Source organism: Dunckerocampus dactyliophorus, chromosome 5, assembly GCF_027744805.1.
Source record: "Dunckerocampus dactyliophorus isolate RoL2022-P2 chromosome 5, RoL_Ddac_1.1, whole genome shotgun sequence".
Lineage (NCBI taxonomy): Eukaryota > Metazoa > Chordata > Actinopteri > Syngnathiformes > Syngnathidae > Dunckerocampus > Dunckerocampus dactyliophorus.
In genome coordinates, this window is record NC_072823.1 from 12786504 (window position 1) to 12801506 (window position 15003).

The 15003-nt window shown below is 41.9% G+C and overlaps 1 protein-coding gene across 4 annotated transcripts in view; it reads right to left on the reverse strand.

The window, feature by feature from the left end:
- Window positions 1–725: 725 nt before the first annotated feature.
- The window catches only part of zc3h18 (zinc finger CCCH-type containing 18), a 41893-nt gene continuing 27615 nt past the window's right edge, over window positions 726–15003 (reverse strand). Inside the window, exons 14-20 of one of the 4 annotated variants that reach the window (XM_054776560.1) lie at window positions 12968–13084; window positions 11241–11249; window positions 10632–10852; window positions 10272–10546; window positions 9313–9406; window positions 4387–4483; window positions 726–2474 (exon numbers count right to left, since the gene is read on the reverse strand). In XM_054776560.1, coding sequence (XP_054632535.1) covers window positions 2258–2474; window positions 4387–4483; window positions 9313–9406; window positions 10272–10546; window positions 10632–10852; window positions 11241–11249; window positions 12968–13084 — 1030 coding nt within the window. In that variant the 3' untranslated portion in view covers window positions 726–2257. The remainder of the gene's footprint in view (window positions 2475–4386; window positions 4484–9312; window positions 9407–10271; window positions 10547–10631; window positions 10853–11240; window positions 11250–12967; window positions 13085–15003) is intronic. The other 3 variants (XM_054776559.1, XM_054776558.1, XM_054776562.1) reach the window with 3 other exon arrangements.

Here is a 15003-nt window from a genome sequence, read left to right on the forward strand (position 1 = left end):
GCCTCATTAATTGTCCGTTGTCACGAAAAAAAAAGTCATGAATTCAGTTTGCAGCATCCAGCTGCTGCTGTTTTTCTCCATTTTCCACAGGCCATTTTCTTGCACGCCAGTGCACCTGACAATTCATCTTGTTACGCCCGTCTCTACTATGTTTGACACATGATGTAATCTTTTGAGTTCCTTCTCCAATAAATGAATCACCACCATGTTCCTCCATGTGGCGAAAATCCATCGACCCAAACCATCATTCACATGAAACTACGTTCCTCCTTCAAGTCCCTTCTGTTGACTAAAAAGATAATGCAGCTGACAAGGCCAACCTCTAGAAGTGAGAAATTCCTGTCTTTTGCCCCACACCTTCCACTTCCTGATGATTAATCTTCTCTAAAAATGCCAAAAGGGAAATTGAATCAATATTGCCAACCTGTGAGTTCTCTATTTAGACACAGTATACAACAGGCAACACAATCATTTGGCAAGTACCTTATTTATATCAGTGTTTAGGACAAGGGGGCGCAAACTTTTTCCAGCGAGAGTTGCATACAGAAAAATTGAAGTTATATATTTAGTTATGTCAAAAAAAAAAAAAAAAAAAGAGGCACTCTGCATAGCAATTCCACAATGGTAAAAATTTAATTCACATGTTCATTGTTCTGTTTCAGTCCTTTTCCAAAAATTTGACACTGGTCTTAACTGTAACACCATACTAGTAGAGGTGGGGCTAACAATCGTGACGCAATCAGTTGCCTGTCAGTCAGCTCATATTCAGTGCTTGTGCAATAGTGTCACGTGTGCTGTGCAGGCTCTTTGATTGGCGGCAGGAAACCAATGGCCATGACGAATAAAATCATCTCACACAGCATGCGTTTTAATTAGCTGGCTTTAAATAGGCTATAATGTCATGCTTAAATAGCTCAGGCAGAGGGACTTGAACAAAACAAAGATGTGTAGACAAGGTGGTAATTAAAGCAGCACTTGGAACTATTTTTGTAGGCACCTGAGCACAACCAGCTAATTTTACATTCATGATGTGATTTTAATGTTTGTTGACTTGTACAGTTTGCTTTGGATTTTGGAAATAATTTCTTAGTTTCATGTTTTTACAACAGAAAAACGTTTTAAGAGAGTTCACTTTCTAATCCACCAGAACGCACATCGACATATATGAATCACTTTGTGTGGAACTGTGCACCCCGCTTGTATTTTAGGGCAAACTGGAGACCTAAGCAGAGTTGAGTTTGGTGCATGTGCCTTACGCCAGCGATGCACATCCTTTGGACATTTGCAGAGAGAAAGCACCCCCTTACACAAAGTGTGGCCCTGATTTTATGCCCTTGACAAAAATGGGAACAGTGCTCTTTATCAAAATAGTTTATTTAGAAGGCTTTTGTCACAAAAGCAGGATTTTGTGTCTCTAAATATCCCCCATTACAACCTCGCTCTCCCCCCAACTACAAATGACACAAATAAAACATTGGTTTATAACTTGAGAAGAGCTAACAAGAAAATAAAATGCTGTAGCTTTATGTTAAAAAAAAACAAACTTTATCACTGCTGTATGTAATTCTCTAGAGAGCACCTGATGACTTGCTCGTATTGTACAAGTGGTGACAGTGTGTCAAAAAGTTAGTTTAATATACAAGCTGTACCATCACTTTCAATGGCGCACTAGAGACTTGCAATGGATTGCAGATTGTTCCAAAGGAATGGGAAGCCCTGCAGACTCGGTTCACTGAAGCAACACGTCATACAGAAAACAAAATAGATCTGGCAGAAGGAAACAATTGACGGGGGCAGACAAATTTGGTGGCGAAATATGTAGAAATCTGCAAGTCATCAGGTGGACAACATATACATGATTCTCTCTCTTTTTCACTGACAGACCAGTGTGATCAAACAAACCTTCTGTTTCTCAATAGTCAATAGACAAAGAAGTTCTCAGCCCGGAGAAATTCCTCCTTCCCAGCATGTTCCGTCGTGTTTGTAAACCACGAGCAACTCAGCAGAATGTGGGCGTAAGGGAGTGAAAATGCTCTAAGATGAAACTCTCAATCAGAGGACAACTCTTGTGGAGGCCACTTGTTCACTTACACAATGTACACAAGAACCATACAGCATTTGTGCATGTCCATTGGAGGCAGCAGACTAAAGCAGGAGTCACTGGGAATAGTTCCGACCTGCAAGTTGCCTTGGTTCTCGATGCTGTGCAGTCGGGTGGACTGGCGGCCAGATGAACAGACGAGGAGTGCACTCGTGCTTATTTGCCGGGGATCTTTGCTCTTTTACGAGCAATGGCATCTTCTACGGCCTTCAGCTGTTTTAGGAGCTCCTCGCGGCGAGACAGTGTGTTGCTGGGTTTGCTGGAGCCGGAGCTAGAACTAGCAGCTGGAGCAGAGCCAGGAGTTTCAGGCTTACCAGACTGCACTGAAGGCCCTTTTCCAGATGATTTTGGGGGTGGTGACAGGGGACGTTTTCTACAAAACAAGAAAGAAATTAATCATAGAGCTTCGGTAAAACCCCCACTTTTGAGAGGTAAATGTCAAATTGTGGAATGAAGTTGCTTTCTGGTTTATTGTTACAGCACTTGGCATGGGCATACCAATAATCATGCAGTGCACTACTTGGCGGCAAGCAGGTTAGTGGCCTCATAACATTAATTACTAGGCCGTACAAGATCAGGATTTTGGGGGCTGATCACCGATTTGTGAGTGTAAATAAATGATAACTGATCCGATCACATAAGGCAGTGATCCCCAACGCCCGGGCCGTGGCCCGACCATTTGGTACAGGGCCGCACAGAAAAGAAAAAATAATTTCCATAACTTTTGTTTTATTTTGAAAAGTGGCTGGATTCTCTTTGTTCCATCCGTCTCACTTGACACACGTCCATTGTGCGTGTGCTAACTTTATCTCATGCCGCACAGATAGACTACTACTGTATTTTTAGCATTTTTCTTTCACCTCATATTTGGTGTCAAATGCTGATACTATGTGGGAATGCATAAAGGTAAGTTTTGATGACTTATTGAGTGCTAATGTGCTCATTTGTCTCAAGTTAATTCATGCTAGCACACTGCCTTGTACCACACACGTCAAATAGCGATGTAATAATCTCTCTGGAAAAACTCCAGGCTTGAACTGGTGCATCGAGGGTCGGCATTCATTTTGTGCTTTTAATTTGAGGTTATACATGTCTTAGTTTTACACAATACATCATAAATAAGATAAATTAGATCGGTGCACGGGAGATTTGTGGGAACACAAGCCGGTCCGTCGGTCAAAAAACGTTGGGGACCACTGACATAAGGGAACAATGTATTTTTAAAGAACCTGCTTTATTTACTGCATATACCTTTGTACCCTTTATTGAGTATAAACAGCAGGATTAACAACTTTTTAAATTTTTTGCCATGCACCTAACTGACAATTTTTCTGTCAGCAACAAGTTTGGCCAAAGTTATGACTAAAAATCTTAAGTTATGTCTGTGTAGGCTCTCAGTCGTACAGGAGTTGTCCATCGAGGAAAAGGCTTCTTGAGACGTCATCTGTACTTCTGTGAAAAAGGTGTCGGACGTTTCGCTCCTCATCCGAAGAGCTTCGTCAAAACTGACGAAGCTCTTCGGATGAGGAGCGAAACGTCCGACACCTTTTTCACAGAAGTACAGATGACGTCTCAAGAAGCCTTTTCCTCAATCTTAAGTTATGTTTCCTTGTATCCCTTTACAAAAAATGAATATTTTATGTTTGAGTGCACTACATCAAATGTTTCAATTAAAATAATAATAATAATTAAAAAAAGTAACGTGCCATTTGGGGGGGAAAAAAAAGTCAGCACTGATCCCTGCTGATATTTTCTGTGCCATGGCGATGCTATCTTTTCCATTATAGAGGATTTACTTGATCTGAGGATTCAACAGAAGGAGAGTTTTGGGACTTGATGATTAAGGCCTGAAAATGTAATATATTTAGATATCAATTAAATGGTTTTGGTGCTTTTCTTTTAGTACTAACTACATTTTGCAACATTAATTGTAAACTTTTTGATGTTTTGATCTTTTTTTTTTTTTTTTTTTTTTTTAAGAACTAACCCATTAATGGAATGTTGATTCATAATTCCTTGACAGCTCAATTATGGTTGCAAATAGAGTGAATGACTCCGCTATGGCACATTCCTCATTTGGCCTAACGCATTTGAGCCCACAGCAAACACGTCTGCTGCTGATGAGCATGACGTATATGCAGGTTGGGAAAGAGTAATTATGAAATTTCACACTCCCACACATCTAGTATAACAGTCATTTTTGACTACTTATGTAGTCTGTATGTAGCGGAACAGCAGACATAATCATATTCTTATTGAAGTCCACTGTTGCCAGTGTGACTAACCTGTCTCCCTGGGGTGGCATTGGCCGGGCTGCTTGGCCTCTGTGTCGATCCATTCGAGGAGAGAGTGGGGGTCGTCCCGGTATCCTCTTATCACGAGCTGAAAGAGGTTGGAGAAAGCATTACACGAGTCTTGGCTATTTTGCCAACTTAAACTGTACTTACATGTACACACGTGTACTGTATCATGTGTCTCTATTGCTGCTGTGAAACCTTAATTTCCTCAGGGCAGGGTTCGGCAACCTTTACCACCAAAAAGCCATTTTATCTACCCGTCCAGTAAAAAAAATAAATTAAAAAAAATTGCCTGGCCGGCGGCCTGAGGGGGGGGCTTACTGGATGGTGGGAGGCAGTCCCTCTCCTTCCATGCATTCTCAGTGACAATTACACATTCACACATACACGCACATTTTTATACAGTACATGAAGACATGCACACATACAGAGATACCTGTACACGCGTACATGTACATACATACTTCCCCAAATATTGTAACTCACTGAGATAACCAGGGTGTTATGTTGTTGGTTTTATTACAGTGACGGTGATGTCGGCAATATGATTATAGTTGTTACAACTGTGTGCATTACAGTTATTGTCCTTCTGTTCACGATCATAGTTAATCATTTCATTACTACTAATATGTATGAGTGTTTCAATTCAGTATTATTACTGTGGTTGTTATTTTGTCCTCTCCATCATGGTCTGCATGGCCGTCACAGACATTTGCTGATGTAGTTCTGTTTGTTTCTGTTTTGTTATTGTCGTCGCAATTGTTGTTGTTGCTGTTCTTCTGTTCTCTCTCTGCACTGTCCCTGCAATCCCTCCCGTTTTCTTTTATCCCCTCCTGCTCCAGTACGGCTGCTCCAAATTTGAGTAACAACAAAAGATCAAAGTCAAATAAATTCTGTATAACAGGGGAAGTGTATCTCACACTTTTCCTGGCATAGCAAATCTGTTGAGCATGTAAGGGCATTTAGATCAACAATACTACCTGCTATAACGGCTGGTCAGGACAAAAAAAAGAAGAAGAAAAAAAAAAAGTGAAAGGACGTATTGTTCTGCGGTTGCTGCCGAGAGGTCCGCCCCACATCACAGTAGTAACATGCTTTTAGTGCATGGTCAGCTCCCGCGGCACACCATCTGCCTCTCCCGGAGTCACCACTTTGACAATTAGCATGTCACGGGCTCCAGCGCTACATCGTGCTTCTCTTTATAAAACATTGCTATGCTCTTGTTAACTACATAATTTGATTTTATTGCTCAAACTCAACTCAAAACTCCCTCACTTTTTTTTCCTCTCTCCAGTGAGACTCACTGTGTCAGACACACTAGCCTACCTCCCCTTCCCTTGCTCATCCAATCAGCAGTCAGAACGCAGTCTAGATGCATTCAACGACTAGTGGTGAGTCCGATATTTCACATTCTTTTCGAAAATGCATATTTCCCAGAATTTTGTGTTAAAAACACACCATGCTCAGTGAAGGGAACTACAACAACGAGGCTGAAGAGCTGCCTGCAGATCCAGAGCCGCGGGCTGCTGACCCCTGCCTCAGGGGATTGATAAAAAAAAATACTGATCTATATGTAATACATACAAAATACCTACATTTTCACCATCTGTCTTTTAGGGGCTTTGCTAAACAATCTTGACAGTCCTAAGGCCAAACCTGTGTGCCAGCTACCCTTTTCAAATGCAGGGTTTTTGTGGTGTAAAAAAAAATTGACCAAAATGAATTACATCACAATTTTTGCCACCTTTAATATGAACTATAATGTGCACACTTCAATAATGTTAATGTATAGTGTGCGTACCTCCTTTAAATGGGAATGTGGCCATGTACAGAATTGACAAGCCGCATTATTAAACGGTACAAAAGAATTCCCCAGACATTAGATATACAGTAAGGGGAAACTATTATTCGATCCCCTGCTGATTCTGTAAGTTGACACCTTACAAAGACATGGAAAATCCAAATTTTGGTATGTTTGTTTGAACAGAGCACGAGAAGAGAGCGCGAGAGATGACGAAATATGAACAAAAAAAATCCAGAAAAACATTAAATGAAGGGTATAAATTAATTTTCATTTACGTGCTGTAATAAAATCAAAATCTGCTTTAAAAGTATATGTTGAAAGTGCATATTCATAGTTTGTGATGTCACATTAAAAGGCATGAAAAAGTTCAGAAATTGTTGGGGGGTATTTTAACATCAAATCTGGCATTTTAACCGGTGTGTGTAGACTTTTCATATCCATTGCACATACTGTAAATATTGCAACGTGCTATTCTGCCACAGCATTCATCAAAGAGGAACATTTCACAGTAAACAAAGGTTAAAGACTCGTGCGACTATCAAGTTCGATACCATTTTAGTCGCTTCTGGGTGCACCAGAAGACAGGCCACCATCGTCATGTCCTGTCACTACCGGACTTGTATACAGCCCCTCAACCAGTCATCAAATGAAATATACTCCTGATGAAAATTTTACGACCAGTCGAAAACACTACACACTGTTGGATCTTAAGAAGGTTCTAGTAGAGCTCAAAATTGTTATTCCCTCTGTTACTCTTTTCTTCCTCATACACCCTGCTTTTGTCCTTTCTGGAATGAGGTGCACTTGTTTTTAATAAAAAGGACCAGCTGGGGTAAATACTGGTTTTGAGGGCATCCCTCAGGTGCTTATGCTCTCTCTTTGGCCTCTGGGCTGGTGGGAATATTATCAGCTCTGTGTTGTAGTCTTCTGATAACGGCCAGTTTGTGTTCCAGTGGGTGGTGTGAATCAAAAAGTAGGTATTGGTCAGTGTGTGAGGGTTTTCTGTAAACACCAGGATTGCGGCCCCTATGGACACCACCTTTCTCCCACATACAATCTAGTCCATTCATCGCGACTCTGTCATTTAGCCTGTAACAAATAAACAAGGAACAGCCACCTTGGTTTGAGGTGGGTCTAGGTCGGTCACGATAATCGATAAATCGAACTATAAAAAAAACAAATCGGCCATTTTGTTGGCCTCGATAAATTGACATGTGCATGCTTGTTTATTTTCCTCTCTTTACTGCACCGTCTGGATGACAAGAGGGTTCACTCTGCACATTGGTGATATTAGTTTCATGTTGGACGTTGGATATTCATCTCCGTCGCTGTCAATTTCATGTTGGCAGTTGGATATTTAGCCCTGGAGCAACAGCGGTAGTTCCTCACTGTGCCTGGACTGCTCTCTCATGGTGCGGTGAGCTCGCACGGGACGAGTGTGTGGAAATATTTCCCCAGCGGACTGCTCAATCACAGCGGCATGTCCTCACAAACACTAACCAGCCCTCTCCTGAACTAAACATGTCGAGGCTGCAACCAAAAAAATCGGCTAAGTCAGCAAAAAAAAAGTTGTGTGTGAAATAGGGACAACAGCCACGGCTTCAAGAGGCCGTAAATGCACAGAGGTGAGCTTTTATAACGTCAGCTATGTCCTGCTGTGCATTTTTGCTTGGTGCATAATCACATGCTATATGTGCTCATACGATCATGTGGCTCAGTAATAAGCATCGTATTGAATTCATTTTCTTCTTTCTGTATGTCATGTGCCTTTCCTTTGACAATTAAAATTATTACGTACCATGTTGTTGCACACAAAGCACAGCAAAAGAGCATACAGGTCACAGTTCAGCACATCTTAATATAATGTAATATATAATCCCCTCCGTGAATCACCACCTTACCGTGGTGGAGGGGTATGAGTGCCCGAGTGATCCTAGGAGCTATGCTGTCCGTGGCTATATGCCCCCAGTAGGGTCTCCCAAGGCAAACAGGTCCTAGGTGATGGGCCAGACCAAGAGTGATTCAGAAGACCCTATGAATAAACGCAAGTGGAGGAACCGCACATCACCCGGACGTGGGATACCAGGGCCTCACCCTGGAGCCAGGCCCGGGGGAGGACTCACCTCGACCCACAGTTAGGGTTCTGGAACCAAAGGGGCTGGACCTTGTTCTACTCTGGTGTTGCTGCAGGGGAGAGGCGGCAAGCTGGTGTGGGCTTATTAAGAGCCCCTTGGCTCAGTGCCTCTGAGTTGGAGTCATCCTTAGTGAACGGGATGGTCATTTCCCTACCCCTTCGAGTAAGGGAAAGGGTCCTGACTGTCGTTTGTGCTTACGCGCCAAACAGCAGTTCAGAGTACCCAGCCTTTTTGGAGTCCATGAGAGGGGTGCTGTAGAACACCCCAACTGAGAGACTTCAACGTCTATGAGGGCAACCTGTGCGGTGTGATGTTATTGGACTTCTGTGCACACCACAGTTTGTCCATAAAAAACACCATGTTCGAACATAAGGATGTCCACAAGTGCACTTGGCAGCAGGACAGACTGTTTGGCTTTGTAGTTGTATCATCAGAACTGCGTCCGCATGGTCTGGTCACGCGGGTGAAGAGAGGGGCTGAACTGTCAACTAATAACCACTTGGTGATGAGTTGGATTACATGGTGGGGGAGGATGCCGGACAGGCCTGGGAGACCCAAAGGTGTAGTGAGGGTGTGCTGGGAACTTCTGTCCGAGTCTCCCGTTCGTCGAGTCTTCAACTCTCACCTCCGGCAGAGCTTTGCCTGCATCCCGGGGGAGGACAAGGATACAGAGTCCGAATGGGCCGTATTTTGTGCCTCCATTGCTGAGGCAGCCGATCGGAGGTGCAGTCGCAAGGTGGTCAGTGCCAGTCAATGGCGGCAAGCCCCGAAGCTGATGGTGGACAGCTTAGTTACGAGACTAAACTTTATTCAAAAGGAAAAAAAACAAGTTCTATCCATTTCATGCAACAATTCCAATGGCTCCAAAGTACGCATCAGTTATTTTGGTCTCCTTCACAACTTTTGACAATGGGAAAAACAATGTGTACCATAGCACACGGCTTTGTGGAAACTGGACATTAGGATGTTTCTCACCTCGGTCCGGAGACATGGCCATTCTCTTGCTGAGGGGGGAACCAGGACGGTTGTCAGAGGGGAGGTACCTCTTTCTACTGCCCTTATCACCCTGCTGTGGAAAGTGAACACATTAAAATAAACCAAGAAATTGAAATGCATTGTCTACTTGGTTGCAAGTTTGACTTTTAATCTAATTACATTACACATAATTACTGCAATCACAAATGCAGTTTTGACATTTTGGATGATTTTATTTCCTCTTTTACTAATTATGAACGGTGCCATTATCTTATGTAACCATCAAGGAGCGAATTACGGTTCTGTGACTTGGCTACAATGCATGTGCATGCTTATGTCGCTGTTCAATTGGAAATGCTCTTATACAGCTGTCTTTGCACTTTTTTTGTACTTTCCTACTGCTTAGCATATAAACTATTAGCATGTCTCCTTACCACGTTTTCACGTTTAGCACATGTCCACTGAAACAAGAAATGTCCCCAAATTAACACAATTTATGCATGCAGGTTACTAGCATACTAGCTGCTATCCTTGATGGCATTTAAGAGTTTTTAAGGCAAAGCCCAACAGCAACCAAGTCTGTCTCAAACGCTGGGCTAGACATAAGTAGGAGGCCCATTTAAACTTTGACAGTAGGAGAACATATTACTTTAGTTGACTATTAGTCATGATTTTTATGACTATTTTGTTGAGACAAAATCTTTAAAATTAATACAGCACTTTTTCTATAACTTACATTGCATATTGCAGTAATTGTCTTATTTTACACAAACATTTCTTATTCGTGAAATGCATCCAGTGGCATCACGATAAAAAGCATAATGTGTTTACATTACACAAGATTAATTTGAGGAAAGAGCTGCTGTCTATATTGGTGTCGGAAATGAAGTGCTGGACAATATCGGTGGATATCGAACGGATATTGATTAAAAAGCCAATCGAGCATCTGTACAACTAACCTTGTTTAGAAGCGTGAGTTTGATGTCTTTATGGGAACCTGAGCCTCCATAGCTTCCTGGGGGCGGCATAGTACCAGCAAGGTGGTGTGCAGGGTGATGTGCAGGGTGATGTGCAGGGTGGTGTGCAGGGTGGTGTGCAGGGTGGTGTGCAGGGTGACCACCTCTACTTCCAGGGACTGGCCTGGGCATTAGGTTGCCTCCTCTTGGTGGACCAACAGATGGGTTCACCTTTCTGCGATCTTCCCTTACGGGTTCATCTTTCTTTAAGGGTCTCTCTGTGATAAAGGAGAACATGAGAGCTGATGAAACCATTTTTTAAAAATCTTGTTTAGTGTGATTGCATGATGCATTGGATTCCACCTGCACACTGATTCCTGTTCTTGTCTCTGTTCTGTGGGGGTCGGTCCCGGGGCGGCCCTCCTCGCTCTTTACGAGGCTGACCTGGTGTGGGGGAACGAGTGCTGGCCGAAGACACTGGGCTTGCTAGGTCAGCATACATGTCATCAGAGTCTGCACTGCGCACGGAACTGCTGCTTGAAGACGCTGACGACACAGATGACACACTGCTCACACTCAGAGACCTGCAGTAAGGGAAAACAGGTTAGCAGTGCCTGCATCACGGTTGTGTGGAAATTACAAGCATTCAGGGCTCCAGACCAACATTTTTTCTTTTTGCTGGAGACACAGTGGGCCCTAACATAAACTTAAAGTAAATACATTTCCTGTCATTTTCACTGTATTACTGATAAATACTTAAAACAATAAATGGCAACTGTCTTCTCTAATCAACCTGTTTCTGTCCCTAGCTTCTGAAGGCCTCATTGGTGGCATCATGTACACTCCAATACCGCCACAGTCTGTCGCGGTCACAGTCTGGAGCCCGAGCATTTGCACATTGCTCAACTCTCCCACATGCTTTTAAGCAGGCACACACTTCCATTTGTCACACATCTCGAATAATAACCATACCTGGATTTTCTGGAAGGTTTCCCAACAGCAAGCCCATGGAAGCAAGAGAGATTGCAGAATTAATGTTTTGAGGTAAGTAAAAACAAAAAAATAGTCAAACAGAGAAATATCTAATGTCTAAAAACTCATAATTTAACTGAAATGAAACTGCAGGCATGTATAGTGTCACCTGTTACCAGTGGTAAGTGTGTTTGTTTCTATAGTTGGGATTACATTTGGATGGTAGGGTCAGAACTGTAAGACAGGCAACAGTAAAGTGGTGTTTACACTGGCACATATTTTGCCTCTGCATTGTCCGCAATTTACCATGGCAATGCCTGTCACATGACATGCCTGAAAAGGTTGAAGACTAGTTTATGCACTGTTTGTGCATTTGGCATGCAATTCATGACCGAAAATGGTGCGCCTTAGCACGAAATGCCAGCCTCCTGCACAAATTGACACCTACTGTAAGTCAAGTACTATTACAGAAGAACGAGATCGCGGATACAAGCGGCCAAACTGAGTCGTCTGTAGGGTGGCTGGATTCACCCTAAGAGATAGGGTGAGGAGCTCGGTCAGCCCAAAGGGGCTCAGAGTAGAGCCGCTACTCCTTCACATCATGAGGAAACAGTTGAGGTTGCTCGGGCATCTATTCCGGGTGCCTCCTGGACGCCTCCCCATATCCATTTCCCCCATATGATACACACCTATTATCCCTTAGTGTTTTTACATCATTTCCTCTTCATAGTGAAAAGTGACTCAGTCTGACCACATAGTGAGTCTTTTTAATGCATTCATAGTTACATGTCAATGACGTCTAACATTCCATGGACTAACATTCCATTCTTCACTTCATTTCACTTGAAGACAATTGCATCTTGTGTGTTCTTCTCATTCATGGAATTATATATTAAATATTTTGACATCAACCAAAAAATTATCTTCGTATGTGGAGACTTCAATAACTGATCTTCTGAATCCAAATAAGCAAAGGATAATACTGTAGATGAGTTCATAGATACTATGTACAGTTTGAGTCTATATCCTAAAAGCACCAGACCAATCAGAACAAGAGACAGCAACGCTAATTGATAATATATTCACTAATGATTTTGATAATAGAACTAGTGGTCTGCTAATTAACGGAAGACATCAGGGCTTTTCAAAGAATACGCACAGATGAAAGCAAAGATCTGGAAGAGCAAAATGAGTGTGTGTACAGTGAAAATGATGTGGATGAAGCATATGAACACTTTCTAAATATTTACATGAGTTTTACGATAAGCACTGTCCATTGAGAAAAGTGAAGAAGAGTCCTGAACCACTGTGTACATACAATGCTACGTCTAATCATTCATTTTTTGTGAGAACATTGTCTGGACTTACTCATAAACCAACTATGTTTTGTCAATTATTAACCCTTTCACCAGTTATTATATATTTATTATTGAGTGTTATGATTTACAGTGACCACAAACCTTGACTCCTATTTTACCACAATGCTATACTGCCTTATTTTCCTGTGTATTTAAAATTGGCAATGAGTACATTTAAAACACAGGAAGTGTACAAATGTATTGTAATTGATGTGAAAAGTATGGAGGGTAGGATTAAATAACTCCTACTCCTTTTGGGACATGTGGAACTGTGAATTGCACTATGTGATGTATTCCAATGTAACTTGTATGCATGTTCAATATAAATGTAACTATTATCAAAAGGGGTGTTGAGAAGTGTTCATGTACCTGGATTTTCTGGATCCGGACCGTGAATGTGACAGGGAGTTTGAAGAGGACCTGGACCGAGAGCTTGAGCCAGAGTAACTGCTACCACTTCCACTAACACTCCCACTTACTGTCCGCCTAAAGGCAAGAGGGAACAGTCAAGGAAAAAAACGGTGAACACAGTATTTACAGGCATGTTTTCAAAAACTATGAAGTGTATTTGCGATTAATAGAAGACATGCTACATACTTTGATCAACATTTATTTTTAATTCAATGAGGTTGACCAGTTGATCTTTGGGACTTTGCCGGTTGATCGCAAGAGTATTAGAAAAATAAATGTATTATTACATCAGTGCCCTCCCCTCCCGGAGAGTGACCAACAAGCACGCATTTTGACCACTGAAAATGCCCATACGCCTAGCCACTCTTCATGCACGCAACTCGTAAGCTCCAGCCAGTCCCCAAAACCCGGGCGGAGGTAGCAGCGCATGCACACCGTCTCGCCTCGCACCACAAGCAAAAAGCGTGCAGAGGAAGCGGGGGAGAGGGAGTGACAGAGTGCAGCGATATGCCAGCGCGCACAACAGTTGTTATTGCACGTTAATATGGCTCAAAATCTGCCTTTGCTACCTCAAAATTAAGTCACAAATACATGTGCACCTTCAAAAATTTTTTTCGAGCTGCAGCGACGCGGTTCAGCCCCTCTTTCGATGACAGTCGGAACTGACCTGCAGTGTGAACAATGTGGACCGTGTTTCCCCTAGTCCAGAAGACTCTACGAAGGAGCACTAGTAGGTATGCTCAAATATTTTTTGGCCAGCTCTGATAGTCATGGGTAGAGTCTAAATCCAAAATACCTCCAGACAATGGATGCTGGTGTGTGTAACTTTTGGTCATTTAATTTACATTTCATGAATGGGAATTAAAAAATAAAAATGATTGGTTTATTTGAATTCAATTTTGCGATACAAAAAATAACTGAAATACAAAGTGTTCTTTCTCAGTGTCAAAAAGCAATAATTACATCTAAATGAACATTTCTATTTTTACTGTATTTTTCATTTAACAAAAAATAAAATCATGCAAGCTTTCTTTATTCACTGCAACAACCGCGACCTCCCCGTCTGCTCAGCAACACTCGGGCCAATTTGGCTCAACACGTTCTGTATTTGGTAAAGTCCAATCTTCAAAATAAAAGCACGCCAGCGAAATATAACTGTTACACCACACCTGTGTGCCTGTGGCCCTGGAGGCTAAAATGTCTTTGGGGCCCTAATCAGAAACAATTTTGGAAACGGCAAAACAAGGTGTGACATATAAGACAGGATTACGTCTGCTTTTCCCCGACGCAAGGTACAGCACCACCTACAAGCCAGGTCTGGCCTTTGAATAGCAACTTCGGGTGTCTGAATACAAAAATAACATCTGTTTTTGGTCTGTTTTTTCCTTTTGTTGACAGGTGATTTTACTTTTTGTTATATGAAATATACAATAAAAATCAAGTAGTAGTTGCTTTTTGACACCTAAGAAGAAGAATGCTTAAAAAAATAAATTAAAATAAACCAGTTTTTTGTTTTTCAATTCCCACTCATGAAAAGAAAACTCAATGACTAAAAGTTACAAAGACTAATCCTTCATGAGGCTCTAGCTCCTCACCTCCAAAAGCTACATTACTGTATGTCTCACTCTCACTTGAGTCCACTGTTGAACAATTTGAGCATGTCGTTCACTTGCTAGTTAAACAACTTATTGAAACCCTAACCTTTCGTTCTCCCCCAGGTGATTGGCTGGCTGTTAGTTGTGAAAGTACTTTAATTGACTCAACAAAGCCTTTTTCAAATGTTAATATCGCCGCCAATCATCATGTAATTGTGATCTTAACTTAACGACTGATTGTTATTCAAATCTGATTAATTGCAGCCCTGGTGTCTGGTCATTTAAGCATGCAGTATGCTGGAAATTATGCAGGTTTGATGCAGCTGGGTCCAACATTGTTCTGAAGAACTTACTCTACAAGTATTATGTTTAGGGAGACTTCTTGCTTTTCCATTCTAT